Source organism: Medicago sativa, chromosome 7 (genome assembly GCF_051527215.1).
Source record: "Medicago sativa cultivar Bolivia chromosome 7, Bolivia_mono, whole genome shotgun sequence".
Classification (NCBI taxonomy): Eukaryota; Viridiplantae; Streptophyta; class Magnoliopsida; order Fabales; family Fabaceae; genus Medicago; species Medicago sativa.
In genome coordinates this window covers 33,412,425-33,428,158 of record NC_140755.1, presented here as the reverse complement: position 1 = coordinate 33,428,158, position 15,734 = coordinate 33,412,425, and the positions used below count along the sequence as shown (strand labels likewise).

At 38.6% G+C, this 15,734-nt stretch overlaps 1 protein-coding gene, 1 long non-coding RNA gene and 1 pseudogene across 3 annotated transcripts; all 3 read left to right on the top strand.

Annotated features, from left to right (window-relative positions):
- Positions 1 to 7,450: 7,450 nt before the first annotated feature.
- Positions 7,451 to 8,614, top strand: LOC146905777 (F-box/FBD/LRR-repeat protein At1g16930-like). The gene has a single exon (XM_085728637.1). It carries the CDS (start codon positions 7,850 to 7,852, stop codon positions 8,612 to 8,614), a length of 765 nt encoding a protein of 254 aa, XP_085584763.1. The 5' UTR covers positions 7,451 to 7,849.
- Positions 8,615 to 10,204: 1,590 nt separating this feature from the next.
- LOC146905776 (FBD-associated F-box protein At4g10400-like) lies at positions 10,205 to 11,794 on the top strand (annotated as a pseudogene). The gene is made up of 3 exons (XR_015017527.1): positions 10,205 to 11,158; positions 11,277 to 11,429; positions 11,518 to 11,794. The product of XR_015017527.1 is annotated as an FBD-associated F-box protein At4g10400-like (transcript).
- A 793-nt stretch (positions 11,795 to 12,587) lies between these two features.
- Positions 12,588 to 14,100, top strand: LOC146905775 (uncharacterized). The gene is made up of 2 exons (XR_015017528.1): positions 12,588 to 12,683; positions 13,926 to 14,100. It is a non-coding gene; the product is annotated as an uncharacterized LOC146905775 (long non-coding RNA).
- Positions 14,101 to 15,734: the final 1,634 nt, after the last annotated feature.

Genomic DNA, 15,734 nt, shown 5'->3' with positions numbered 1-15,734 from the left:
AATTGTATTACATTTGTATTAGTTGAAACTTACTATAGGTATTCAGTCATGAAATATGCACAATCAACACTTGAAAGTTTACCCATTATTACTCACTCAATCCCTTTTTATAAATACTTTAAAAAACACAGGTACTTTAATCAACACTTGAAAGTTTACCCATTATTACTCACTCACACGGCTACACGTGTATAATAATACGCCGCTTTAAGGCTAAGCGCTTAAAGGAGCACGTCATCTTGTCTGCACCATGTCATACAGGAGCATGCCTCCTCGTTAGGATCACGTTATACGTGTCCTTCCCCACTCCTAATCACACGCCACATAACCTGAAGACGGTTATGCCACGAACGCGCCTATATTAGGGTGAACTTGCTTCACCCTCAAGGTACACATTACTTTTCACAACACTTCTTACACTCTATCTTTCAGTTCCATTATTGACTTGAGAGTTGGAATGCTAACGTGCCTGCAAGCACCTATCGTGCCACTGCGAAGACTTATCGCCACTGTACCGGAAGCCTTTCCCGATCACCGAAACATTCTCTGCCACCGTTGCGACTCAACTGTTCTCACCGGACAGATCATTTAGCACTAGAAGGAGGGAATCGTTCGCTAAACCACCACGGTCCAACGATCCTCCACCGTAACCGTTTTTTGTTACGCGCATCTATGTTGTAACCGTTTTTAGTTACACGTTCCTCCACCGCAACGGTTAACAGTTACCGCTCCTACCTTCGAAGTAATGGCTGGAACTCGCCAAAGAACCACCACGAGTTGTTCCTCCACCTCTCAAGCACCACGTTCGACGATCCAAATCCTCCAAAATCGAACGATTTCGATTCTCAATCCAGTGAATCCTGAGGGAAGCGACACTATCCTCGATACTACAACTGGTGTTCGCACTGCAACCGCCTTGAACACAACGACACTGCCTCCGCCTCTTCCGTCGTTGGAGGACGTTCCTCCGTCTCCTCAAGCTTCACCGCCTCCGGAGACGAACGAAATCCTCACGAACCTGGTAAATCTGTTTCGCCAACAGAATGACAGACTCGAACGCGTGGAGAAGAATCAGGAGAAAATTCTGACGGTAATCGCCACGCATATCAGAGAATCTCAACGGAACAAGCATCAGACTACGCCTTTGGTAGTAAACAACGCTAGCTCCACGCCGGTGGACTTCTAGAGAAAAGTCAAGAAGCCTTCCGAGGATTCAGACGAAGGAAATAGCGGAACATATCCGCGTCATTCGGAACGGTACACGTATTTGAAATGCCTTGAAGAAAAAGATTCTCGCTCACACCACGGTCGACCGAAGGAAGGAGAGTACACTCCAGAGCGCCATCGTAGAGACCGCCACAAAGGACCTTTCACCAGAAGAATAGTAAAGTATTCAATTCCCCCGCGCTTTCACAAAACCACCAAAACTAGAGACCAATGACGGCACGGCAGATTCGGACGAAAACGTAGAACACCTCGACCTCGTAGAAGATTAACACCGCGCGAGAAGCACGGTCTAGTGCAAATTATTTGTCCTCACAGTGAAGGGTGCTGCCATGGTTTGGTTCAAGGTTTTACAGGACAACTCTATTGATTCGTGGGAAGAACTGTGCAGTGAGTTCACGTCCTACTTCACCTCAAGGCGGAAGTGACCGAAAACCATGGCAGCTCTGAATGTTATCGTCCAAAACAAGAAAGAAACTTTAAGGGAGTATGTGCAACGTTTCACCTAGGCGGGCGTGGAAGTATTGGGCTCCCACGACAGACTGAAGTGTTTCATATTCAAATGCAACCTTCGTGATGATCGTAAGTTTAAAGAAAAGTTAGGGCTTCGGCCGGCCAAGGATATGAATGACCTCCTGACGCGCGCCCAATCGTACATCAATTACGAAGAAAAGAAGCAAGCAGAGGAAGCACAAAGAAACAAGCAATCGAACAGGATTGGCTACGATAGGTGTCGGGGAGACAATGAAAAGGTTAGAGGCTCACGCCTTCGGTTCACAGATTACACCCCGTTAAACGCGTCATGGGAGACCATCCTCCGGGAATGCTACACCACATAATTCAAAGAGGCGGGCATCAAACAACCCCAACCGCTGAAGGAGTCCACTAAAATAGGTAAAACCAGGTTCTGATGCTTCCATCGTTGCCATGGCCACGACACCAACGACTGCTACCATCTCAGAGACACCATTGAGGAGTTGATAAAAAGAGGGAAACTGAGCCGCTTCATGAAAGACACCGGATGAAGAGATGAGAAGCGGAAAAGGAACTCACCACGAAAAAGCCCCAAAAGCAGCGAATCCCCTAGAAGGATGTGCTCCCCAAAGCAGAAGGAGTCCCCCCTGGAGAAGGAAATAGATACCGTTGAAGGAGGGACAGAAGGCCCAAGCAGTACTAGCAAAGCAAAGACATGCGCACATTCCTGGGGACAGCCAAGAGGAAAATCGCCCAGCTCATGGCGGTCCATGCCACCGCAGCAATCCCAATAACCAAGAGGAACTGTCCCATACTCGATTTCTCGGACGAAGAAAAAGTGAACAACTACTCCAACGAGATATTCCCCCTCGTCATCATCGCGGGGATACGAGGACATGACATCGCTAGATGTTTGATCAACGAATGGAGCCTAGTGGATATCCTATAATAGGATGCATTCGAGAAGCTAGGATTAAATGAGTCGGATTTGAAGTCGTACGACGGACCGGAACTACAGGTATTTAATGGAACAAGTACCCGTCCGTGGGGATACGTCAACCTAGAGGTTACCTTCGGCGAAGGGACCTGCGAACAGACGGTGGAGACTACCTTTTTTGTGGTCCCTGTAATATCCGTCTATAATTGCATCTTGGGACTCCCAACGCTGGCGGCCTTAGATATCGTCACCTCAACCTTCCACCTGAAAATGAAGTATCATGGAGACAACAGAGAGGTGGTCACAATCCACGCAGACTTAAACAGTGCTAACAGATGCTATAAGGCCTTCCAAAAACTCGAGGCTGCCTCCGCACAAAGGTTGAACCCCTCAAGAAAGAAAACCAAAGGACGGACCCACGCCGTCGACAAATGAAGCCTTTCCATACAGGTACTTCCACGAAGAGACACATGGCAAATCAAACACGCCGACATAGCTAAGCAGAAATAAACAACTTTATCATAAATCCGTAACTACGATAATATCAATATAAATTCACTGCCAATAAAACCATTGTAAATATATTTCCACATATTAACAAAATGAACCATTGTAAATATATTTCCACATATTAACATGTGTTCTTAATAGTATTGCCATGATAATCTTTTAGTTGCTGCTATGTCCATTGCCTTTTGCTTGAGGACAAGCAAAGATTCAAGTGTGGGGGAGTTTGATGAGTCATTAATTAGTCTATTTTATTGCATTATTTAGTTTAGTTTTATTAAAGATTTAGTTTTATTTTATTGCATTTTATTTCCTTTTAGAATATTTTACTTTAAATTGCTTTTTATTATATTTTAGGAACGAATATATGGTGGAAGGTGTCTTGGAGCAAAAGAAAGAGGACTGGAGCAAATACGGTATAGAAATACGAAGATACGGGACAAAAATATGCTCCCACCAAGTTAGAAGCTTGGCACGGCCAGTGCCAACATGTGGCACGGCCGTGCCACCTCCAGAAGCCACTTTTGCTGCTTTTCTTCAAGCCCAAGTTACTCCGTTGCAGCTTTACTGTTTTGCCCTTTTAGTTGCTTAGTTTCTAAGTCGATTGTAAAGCTATAAATAGAGTAGCTCTCCACCATAAACATTCACTTTACTTTTGCTTAGAATATTTCAAGTATTATTTCAATAAAGTCTTTTATTTTATTTACCTTCCTTCGCAATTTATTTTATTGTCTTCTCTCTTCTTCCCCCATGTCTACGATGAACATGAGTGAGTAGACTTCTTTGTCTTGGGATTGTTGGAAAAGTCTAATGACATAATCCTAACAAACCAAGCTTTAACCCTAATTCTATGTAGCCGTAATTTCTAATTTATATTCACCGTTTTAACATGAATTAACAATTATCAAACTGTGGAAGCGAAAGCGGAGGGTTTGATAATTGTTAATCCATTATCCCAAACATCAATTCATAAAGCGAGAGCGGAGCTTTGATGTTGGAACAAGTGAATCTAGACAATAATTGCAAGACAGCGAAATAGTCCTTGCAATTATTGAGACACGAGTAGTTTCAATCCTTATAAGCATCTTCTAGTAATCAAGTCAGCGAAATAGGCTTGGTTACTAGAAGTAAACTCTCACCGGACTTTCATCGGAAAGGTGAGGGGCTAAAGGGAAACCAGTCTTAGGAAATTACGGTGTAAACCATAGAATTTGAAGTTAAAGTCTTGTCTAGTGAAAGATTTGTTATTATGACAAACCAATAATCTCAAGGCTCTTTATTATTATTGTTATTTACCTTCAGCAATCAAAACCTCCTTTATCAAACTTTCTTCTCCTCTAATCATTCTTTAAAGGTTAATTAAGTTGAACAACTCCCTAGCGGAACGATACTCTTCTTACTACTATTACTTCGATAGGCCGTGCACTTGCGGTTTGGCCCTTTCAGCCACCTTCTAGGACGAGGGTTTCGCTCCATACGCCCAAAGGGGGAACTATAAATGCAAAACACGCAAAGTGGGGGGGGGGGGGGGGGGGGGAGAAGCCCACGATCAGAGGAAACCTCTATCTCCCTTGAACACAACATGAAGTAAAAATGCAAAACACGCGGGGGGGGGGGGGGGGGGGACAAAGTGTGTGACCATCACTTGATCGAAAACCTGAAGGCGCGCAACATATAAAAACTAAAGAAATCCGAATCAAGGGGAAAAACAATCTCAAAACATAAACATTAAACTTGTTCATTACATCAACACAAAACCACAAGTCATCCATCCATTACAAAAAACCCACCACAACAGACGACAATCCAAATACATTAAAGACAAAAGGGTCAAATTCCACAAGGGTTAACGCCGCCCGAAGTTTTTATGGTCAAGGAAAACCTTTGAACGGTCCACCTTGAGAGGCGCGTGGAAGAATTCCACTTCCTTGACCGCTTTCTCAAAAGACACATCCGAAGCACGGAGCCCAAGGTCCAACAAATCGTCCACCTTCTTTTCATAAAATGTCTGGGTAACCACAATACCCTCTTCCAAAGAAGAAACTTTCAGGGCACGCTCCCGCACTTCCTCTGTCAGATGGTCCTTGCATGCAACCAATTCCTTAATTTCCTCCCGCGCCGGAGATTATGAGACCTTTAATTGGAAATATTGTGAATGTTAAAGGGGATGGTAATTGTGGATTCTGGGTCATAGTTAGACACATGGGAATGGATGAGGAAAATCATGTATTGGTTCGTAGTGTACTTATTAATGAGTTGAAAAATAATAAGAGTATCTATTTGGCGATATTTTGTTCGGAGAAGTGTCTTAAATATATCTTGGATGGTTTACACCCTCAGCCAAAATAGTAGTGGAATTGCGCTTGAAGATAAGTGGTTGACATTACCGGATATGGGTCACATTGTTGCAACTTGCTACAATCGAGCCATTGTTCAATTGGTTTTGCCTGAAAGAGGTATATGTGAGACACATTTCCCAATCCGAGGTGCTCCACCACTTAACCCACATTCCAACATGTTGTGTCTTAGCTTAATTCCCGACTAATTTCTTCATGTTTTTTTGAAAGAAGGTTGTTTGTTACCACCGCCTTGTACAGAGTGGATGAATCACAAGATTGGTGAGGCGGAGAAATGAGAGTTTCCTTTTATGGATAGACAAGCCTCCTTCAAAGACTTCATATCTAAGGAGCCGAAGCCGCCAAAGAAACCAACAAGTGAGCTCAATCCAATTTATTGTGACACTCCCATTCCGGAAAAACCAAAACAAGAATTTGAAGTCCTTGAAGAATACGAAGATGATGCACTATCACTAAGCTTGTTAGATAGGTTATGACACTTTTTTGTCGGTGTTCGTCTTATTTTTTGTCGATATTACATCGACGTATTTTTTGGTGGCTGGTTATGTAATGCCAATATTTGTGGTCAATATGTAACTGGCATAATATATATTACATAAATATAGGAAGTGATTTTTTTTTAGTGGCCTGTTATGTCACGCCAATTATTGTTCGTATTTTTTCATCATTAATTATTTATTTTATCTTTCATTTTGATTTTATTCTCATACTTGTTATTCCATTATATTTTGTGAAGTGAAACATGTCTAAATATGCACAGGTTCCAGTTGAAGCTCATGTCCGATACGAGAGTGTGAAAAAGAAGATTAAGGTCTTTTTAACCCCATCGACAAGTTGGACGAGTTGAAGGCACAACCTAACAGATACTTTTCGAAGACCGTGTATTTTCCACAACTTATCAAGGATGATAGCGCCATTGATTACATGTTTAAGTTAATGGTTGAAAATAGCATTTCACATCTTTATGTTCAATCCACTGAAGTGTAATATTTATTAACGTGTAATAGTGTAATGCGTTCAAATTTGTGTTTGTAATGTTAAATTTTACCGAATTTGTGTTATGTGTAATTTAACGATGAATTTGTGTAGTTTGGATCGTTTATGGCGATAATGTGATTTTGGAAATTTAACGACGAATTTGTGTCATTAAGTGTGATTAAGTGATTATGCATCATTAACGACAAATTTGTGTAATTTGGATCGTTTATGCGTGATTATGTGATTAACGACGAATTTGTGTAATTTGAATCGTTTATGTACGATTATGTGATTATTTTGTTAAATTGGTGTAATTCGGTTCAATATGAGTGTGTAAAGATTACAGGTCATTAATGACTTGGTTGCCATGCATTCAATGTTGTTTGCTGATATATCAGTATTCAGCGTGAGTTAACTCATGTTGGCCTTAATCAGCGTCACTTAACTCACGCTCAGTTCAGCGTGACTTAAGTCACGCTGTGTTTAACTTTTGCGTGACTTAAATTACGGTGGGATATTTTAATCAATTCGTATGAGTATGAGCAAATCTTGATTGGAGAAGAGCAATTTTCCAAAAACATTCTCCAACGGCCCATTAGAAAAGTCCAGCAACCCACCTGGTTGCCCCACCCGCAGCGGCCCACCTTTTGAAATTCAAAAACATCCTCACCCGCCAGCTGTCCCAACGGACCCACACTTCCCCAAGACCCGTCACACCAAACTTCTGCTGATCCTACTCGGGCCCCACCGCAGACCCCAATTGGCACACTCTCATTCCATCATCTACCCAAAATCCCCTAAAGGAGACAGCACATGCTGTTCCCATCCTTCTGTCCTTCCTCACCCTTGTATGAACCCTCACCGGAATCATCTACATCTTCACCGGAAAACTTGTCAGACTCCGGCCGAACACCCTCCTCATCACCCACAACCACTCCCACGCCCTCCACACTAACTTTGATTCTCATCAGGGCCGGCCTTGAGGGGGTGCAAGCAGCTCAACCGAGCTGGGCCTCCCCCAAGGATGCGCCTCAAAAAAAAAATTATACCCAGTAGTATACTATCCAGTAGTATACTATCCTGCAATAAAGGGGGTGCAAACAGCGCATGACTTTTGATTGTTTTGTGCAGGTTTAATTTTCCTCTTGCTTTTGGTGTTAGGTGAGGATTCCTCATGTATACGGTAGTTATTTTCACCTATGGGTGTACCGCATATATACGGCACGTTGTATTTATCTTTTAAAAAATATAAATAGAGCATTGCTCTTTTAAAAAAAATACGTTTTGATTTTATCACTGACCTCTTTTCATTCCCAGAGCCGAGCCTCCGAATTCTCAGGGACGGCCCTGATTCTCATTATCATCACCATAGATGGCTTCTCAGCGTTCAATTCCAACTTTAGACAGAATCAGCTCCCTTCCGGACTCTGTTATTTGCCGCATCCTCTCATTTCTCTCCACCAAAGAATCCGCCGCAACAAGCATCCTCTCCAAAAGATGGAAACCATTGTGGCTCTTCTTTCTCACTCTCGACTTCGACAACCTTGACTTTGCAGATTTCGCCACTTTTAGACTTTTTGTGTACTCCGTCATGCTCTCCAGAAACATCTCGCTGCCCTTACGATCATTCCGTCTCAAATGTGGCAGATCTTCTTCCTTCAACCCACATGATGTCAATAGATTTATTGAGGCTGCTGTGCAACGTGGAATTCAGAATCTTAACCTTGACATGTCCCCTTTGATTAGGACCTTCAAGTTAACTACCTGTGTTTTCAGCTGCAGTAACCTCACTGCTCTTAAGTTGACGTCGCATTATATACACGATCTTCCCGATGTCAATTTTCCATTGCTCAAAACACTTCATTTGGATTCAATCTCTTTCCGCCCATCCCCATCTGGATCTGGTGCTCTTGGTCATAGGTTTTTTAAAAGGCTTCTCTCTGGGTGTCCTATTTTAGAGGATTTGCATGCAACAAGTTTATACCTCGTTCGTTTTCCGGATGAAGAGTTTAATGGCTTACACAAATTAGTGAGAGCAAATATTTATTCAGTTTGTAACATGCCGTTTGCTTGGGTTCGTAATGCAAAGTTTCTATCCACAAATGTTAAAACAAATGACTCATCATGTACAAAATAAAGGAAATAAAATCAAGAACGGAGGAGAGAGAACACTCAGAACAGTGATGTGGAAGTGTGCAAAGAAATTTAGTGTGGATAGAGTATTATAAGGGTGTGTTCTTGATTTGATCTAAAGGTCACAATAAATTTTCCTATGGTGGGAAAATTTTAGCCTTTCCCATGTTAAATAGCAAAAAATTAAGCTGTTACATACTCCCTCCGGTCACATTTATAAGCAAAAAACCACTTTTTATGTTCATTCAACACCTAATGTATTTGGTCTATAATATATACCAAATACATTAAGTATTCAATGAACCTAAAAAGTGATTTTTTGCTTATAAATGTGACCGGAGGGAGTATACAATTAGTTGATGTGTATATCATTAGGTAAAATGTATATAATGATTTTTTGGTATAATTTTATCATAATTGTCTTTTACATAATATTATATCTTCAAAAAAATGATGAAACCACAAAGACATGCAGTTCTGTCCAATTCTATCTGCATTGAGTGTATTCGGATTTTATAATCCAAACTTGGTTAAGATTATAAAATATGAAGAATAATTTCAGAATAAAATAGAACGCACGAATAACACATAGGTTGTAAAAAGTAATAGTTATGGGTGTATCACCGTATGCTTGAAAACCTAATTAGAAGATCGAACCCAAGATGGCGCATGAATTATAGTAGCGTAGAATATAATCAATTTCCTCCCGTTGAAGGAGTATTTTTGAAACAATAAATTAAAACAGAATTGAATTTAGTGATGATTGCTTAATTAAATGGGTCTTGCCTCAAAAAAGAAATTAGAAGATTTAAATTAAAAACAACTACTCTTTTGAAAGAAAAAAAAGTTGTTATTTTTAATAGGGTTAATTAAGTTTTTAGTCCCTATAAATATTCACAGTTTTGTTTTTAGTCCTAACAAAATAAAATCACATTTTTTTAATCCCTACAAAATAATACTTACAAGAAAGATTGAACTAAGGGAGAAATATAGCGTCCAAATGAGTTTGAAATAAGAAATAGATTGATAGCTAAAAGAATTGAAGCGCGATAATCATTTTAACTCATCTAACTATAAGAAATAGATTCATAGCTGAACTTAACTTACACTGAGTATGACTTAACTGAGATTGACTTAACTCACGTCTTGACTTAAATCACGTTACATTTAACATCCGCATAACTTAAGACTTAAGTTACCAAGAAATATTTTAGTGTAAATGCCCACCTTTTGAAATTCAAAAACATCTTCACCAGCCAGCTGTCCCAACGGACCCACATCTTCTTCCCAAGACCCGTTGAGTGACTTGAGTCTCTTCTCTTTCCTGTCACACCGCAGAACCCAACCCACTTGGCACACTCCCATTCCATCATCTCCCCCAAAATCCCCTAAAGGAGACAGCACATGCGTCTTGACTTAAATCACGTTACATTTAACATCCGCATAACTTAAGACTTAAGTTACCAAGAAATATTTTAGTGTAAATGCCCACCTTTTGAAATTCAAAAACATCTTCACCAGCCAGCTGTCCCAACGGACCCACATCTTCTTCCCAAGACCCGTTGAGTGACTTGAGTCTCTTCTCTTTCCTGTCACACCGCAGAACCCACTTGGCACACTCCCATTCCATCATCTCCCCCAAAATCCCCTAAAGGAGACAGCACATGCTTCTGTCCTTCCTCACCCTTGTCCGAACCCTCACCAGAATCATCCACATCTTCACCGGAAAACTCGTCAGACTCCGGCCGAACACCCTCCTCATCACCCACAACCACTCCCACGCCCTCCACACTAACTTTGATTCTCATTATCATCACCATAGATGGCTTCCCAGCGTTCCATTCCAACTTTAGACAGAATCAACTCCCTTCCGGACTCCGTTATCTGTCACATCCTCTCATTTCTCTCCACCAAACAATCCGCCGCAACAAGCATTCTCTCCAAAAGATGGAAACCATTGTGGCTCTCAGTTCTCACTCTCGACTTCGACGACGATGAGTTTGCAGACTTCGACACTTTTAGACTTTTTGTGTACTCCGTCATGCTCGCCAGAAACATGTCACTTCCCCTCCGATCGTTTTCCATCAGATGTTTTGACATATCTTTTGGTTTCAACCCACATGATGTCAATAGATTTATTGAGGCTGCTGTCCAACGTGGAATTCAGAAACTTAACCTTGACATGTCCCCTATGATTGGGACCTTCAAGTTACCTACCTGTGTTTTTAGTTGCATTAGCCTCACTGTTCTTAAGTTGATAGCGCTAAAAATACACGATCTTCCCGATGTCAATTTTCCATTGCTCAAAACACTTCATTTGGATTCAATCTCTTTTCTCTCATCTGGTGCTCAAGGTCATAGGTTTCTTAAAAGGCTTCTCTCTGGGTGTCCTATTTTAGAGGATTTGCATGCAACAACTTTATTCCTCGATCGTTTTCCGGATGAAGAGTTTCATGGCTTACACAAATTAGTGAGAGCAAATATTTATTTAATTTGTAACATGCCGTTTGCTTGGGTTCGTAATGCAAAGTTTCTACGCGCAAAACTGGTATGAATCCCACTGGCTCATCCCTAATAACATAATGTTAAAACAAATTGGGTTGTTTTTTCTTTTTTGGTACAAAATTTCGGTTGATTTTTAATGTTTGCTTTTACAACACATGCAGAGGCAGCCATATGAATACAAGGTTCCCACCTTTCCTAATTTGACTCACATGGAGATTGTATTTCAATTGGGAAATGATTGGCTTGGGAAGTGGAACTGGTTGGCAAAAGTGCTCCAAAATTGTCCTAACCTTCAGAATCTTACCATTCACGAGGTCTTATTTGTCGATGTTAAATGCTGATCATTTATTTTTTAAATTATACTTCCATCATTTTGATACAAAAATTATATGTTGTTGACAGGATTCTAGTTTTGGAAATGAAATTGCTGATGGCGATTGGATGGATCCACCAATTGTTCCAGAATGTCTTTCATGTCAGCTTAAAACATGCTCGCTGATAGCTTTTAAAGGGAGGAAGTGTGAGCTTCAGTTTGTGGAGTACATTTTGAAGAGTGCAAAAACAATGCACACCATGAAAATTAGTGTCTCACCAGTGGATTTGAATACAAAACTCCAGATACTAACAAAATTATCTGTGTCCAAGGGGATCTGCTACGTGTAAACTCTCCTTTGATTGAGAAAGGTTAGGGCATCTCTACTTTAGTTTCTACTTACTCCTGTTATATTAGATTGTAGATTCTTGATATGCATTAGTAGCATTGAATAATTTGAGATACATGAAATCTATTTCATTCGGTCCTCTATAACATGTTTTCGAATATATATTGATCCTAGCTCCCACCAACCTTTGTGAAATTTCCATTCCTACTGATAATTGTTTGTGTTTTGAGTTATATTGATGTTTATCACTGTCTGGCAGTTGCTCGCTAAATATAGATTGAATGTATAACCACTCAAGTCATATGTTGTGTATCACATGCTGCATGACTAAAGATTAAACATGTAGATCTAATTGGCTCTATGCTAATGCTGTAAAAGTGTCGTCTTTTGAAAAAACTAGTAACATTTGCAGTTAATGCATGTGTATTTAACTTGTATAGTGAACATGTTTATTGTGGAGTTATGGAAAGGAGTAATGAATATCATAATTTGCAACTACATATACTTAGTTGAATGAGTGTGTGCATTCAATGGAAGATGGGTAGTATGAATATGATCTTACGGTCTTGCCTTTTAGAATTTCATCTTTTTTTAGTAACATGTTATTTTTTTTTTAAAACTAAATGATTCCACTTGCTTAACTAATTTAACCATGGCCTACGACAATCGAGGCTTGGCTGTTACCTCTTAAGTTTCGTTCATGTGTTGATTGATTGGTGTTTGAGGTAATATGGTTGTTAGCTATCTTACATTCTTGTGATTGATACCTTGTGTGCTTTGTTTCAAATTGATACCCGTACTTTTTCAATAGTTTTAACACCAAGTGTCACATTTACCGATGTTCATTCAAGTTTTTATGCAGAAAAGAAAACCACTACCACTTGTTGAGTCTAAGGTCTTTTGGAGGTTCAAATCTGCTAAAATTTCCTCTAGTTTTTCTGCAAGCAAATTTTGTAAACCAGTTCTGTTTGAATTAATTATGCATTTTTCTATAATGATATCTTGGAAAAGCTAAAACAGGCATGTGTTCGTATGTATGTTAGGATGTTGCCTGTTATGTTTCTTTCATGTGTTGGTTGATAGGTGTTTGAGATTATATGGTTGCTAGCTATCTTATATTATTGTGGTTGATACCTTGTTTAAAATTGAATGTACCTTGTGTGCCTTGTATAGTATAAGATGTAGATTTTAAAACTTTGATTAAATAGCTATGTCAAAAAAGGATGTGGCATGGAATTTAAGAACCTAATATGGGATTAGTGGTCCTAATTTAAATATTCAAAGGGAATTGAAATGCCTAAATTAGAAATATAAAATTCAATCAATTAGTCTTTCTTATCTTTTGTCCTAGTTATATATTGAAATGCTTTAGAAGTTTATATACTTAGATTTGAATCATTATTACTTCCAAGGGATGATTTGATGCATTATTACTTCCAAGAGCTGATAAGAGACTGAATGAATCATATCAGTTATCATGCTTGCTTCAGCTTCATTATACTATCTGTTATGTATATACTTGAAATTTGAAACTATACAACATGTGTATATTTTGCTATGCTTTTAGCATATCGTGTTTTTTGCTTTTTGTTGTTATTTTCATGATAGGGTTTGATATTCTTTTTGACAATTTCACATTGTAGAAATGGTCTAATGGTCTAATAATTATGAAATATCCCAATGTGTGAATGCTTGCACCAGTTTATGCCACATATATTTTTCTTTCTTTCAATAATCTAATCTAGCACATATGGTTGAAACAGTTTGTTGAGTTGATCTTTTTGATGTGCTTTGTTCGATCTAAACCTATTTTGATACGAATGACACTGTTTTAGTTTCTTGTCTAGTTTACTTTCAATTGAAATTATTGTTATTGTTTTACAACAAATTCTTGTATTAGCTTCTATTGAATATATCAATTATGTGCTATCAACGGAAAAAGAAGAATTACATGAACAAGATTCTGTTTCATCAAACCAACGCATCTTTTCTTTTTTTAGCAATTCCCCTGAAATAGCAAAGTACTAGTAGAAACATGAAGGACAAATCATAAGGATGCATATTGATTCATGTAAACTATTAACAAGAAGCAATATATGAACCTTAAATAATTGTTTTTGACGTCGATGGTTGGTTTTGAATTGGCAGCCTGCTGTGTGCGAAATCGCCTTGGAAAAATGCGGGATATCATCTTGCTGCTCGTATGCTTGTTCCGTCAGACGCTACTGTATTTTTTTCTATTCTGTTTTGTTGTTGATTACAGTTCAGATCGGGTGTAATTCTGTTTCTACTAGTATGTGGTGTGGACATAATCATTTTGTTATCTGCTTCCTTGGTTGTAATATGTTGCAAAATCTACTTTCCTTTTATTGATATGGAAGAAACTTTTGGCTTCAGTTTGCAAGTTTTATGTCCTATGAAGATTCAATAGTAGAAGCCAATTTTTATAAATATTTTAGATTGACCAATATAACTTACTTTTACCATTCAAATATGCATGTTTCTTTTTTATATTTTTAATACCTTCAATAACATTATAAATTATATTTTGAATTTCTTCTCAAATTAAGTTCATTCTTTTCTAAGAAAAGTTTTCTTTACCTATATTTTTTTTTTGTGGTGCCTGGGAATCAAACCCCAGACCTTGCACATTCTTTTCTTTACCAATATAAAAGAAAAGAATATGGTCTCAAGCTGTCAATTTATTGAAGGACATGTCAGGTGCATCCAATGTTCAAATTTAAAAAAAAAAAATTAAGGGCATTCTTAAAAAAATATATTTGCGTAGTAATGCAAAGGAATAAACTTATTAAACCATAATTTTTTTTTTCTAATCGCTTTCGATCTGAAGTAAAATCCTGATTTTGACAACATTGGTTTTAACCGTCAGTTTATTGGTTAAAATTTGTTTCTACTAATAGATTAACTATGATTATTACAAATATTTCATCTTCGCTTTCATCTATACACTTTTCTCATGTTAAAATACACATCAAATTCAGAAAATTTTCCCATGCCTTTTCATTTTCCTTTAGTTTTACTCCATGGAAATACTCTAGATTAAGAAAATTTTTGTGTGCACTACCAAAAGTTTTCTAAACTAATAATTAATTCCTATGAACACAGAGTTCAAGTTATGCAAAAGCATGGAGGGTTTCTACAATCAGAGGGTGCCTTAACCTCCAAAAGTTTTCTAAACTAATAATTAATTCCTATGAACACAGAGTTCAAGTTATGCAAAAGCATGGAGGGTTTCTACAATCAGAGGGTGCCTTAACCTAGATTGTACATTGAGATATATGGAACCAACAAATTAAATGTGTTCAAATAGCAACAATCTGAACCAAATATATATGCTCAATTTAAAGCCCTCGTAAGGGAGGTCTGGTGATCAGTTGTCATGCCCTGGTTGGGCTGGTCAGTCAGAGGTATCCCTACTTTTTCCTAGAACAAATCGAAAAGGAGACTTTACAAGGTCATCCCTTGAGATAATTTCTAGAATTATTGTTTTGGATCTACCAAATAATGCCTTACAAAAAGTATATATGTTAGTATAACATATGTTAGTTCACCATGTCTCGAATTCCAAAATAAAAATTGGTTTCCCAATATTTTTCTAAAGGAAATATTTTGATGAGGGTGTTATATGGTTTTCATTTGAGGGAAGCGTTTCTGGTTGGAGTGTGTAGGATGAAAATCATCGTCATCTTGATTCTGATGGACGGAGGAGGTAGTTAACAGCCGAGACTAGGAATATTCATATGACAGGAGCTGGAATTTGCCAAGGCTCTGTTTGTGAGTTCTAACAGGAGGGGAATGAGAGAACTTTGGAAAGATGGTATAAACTACTTTCATAAGCTCTCGTACGAGAGATCATGAAAATAGGCTTAAAAAAAGCTTATAAGCCAGTCTTAAGCTGTTTATGTAAGTCCTTCAGAATACCTTGAAAGGGGCTAA

Bases quoted from the DNA above. Each gene is read 5' to 3' on its own strand.
- LOC146905777 (XM_085728637.1), top strand. From the start codon at position 7,850: ATGGCTTCTCAGCGTTCAATTCCAACTTTAGACAGAATCAGCTCCCTT.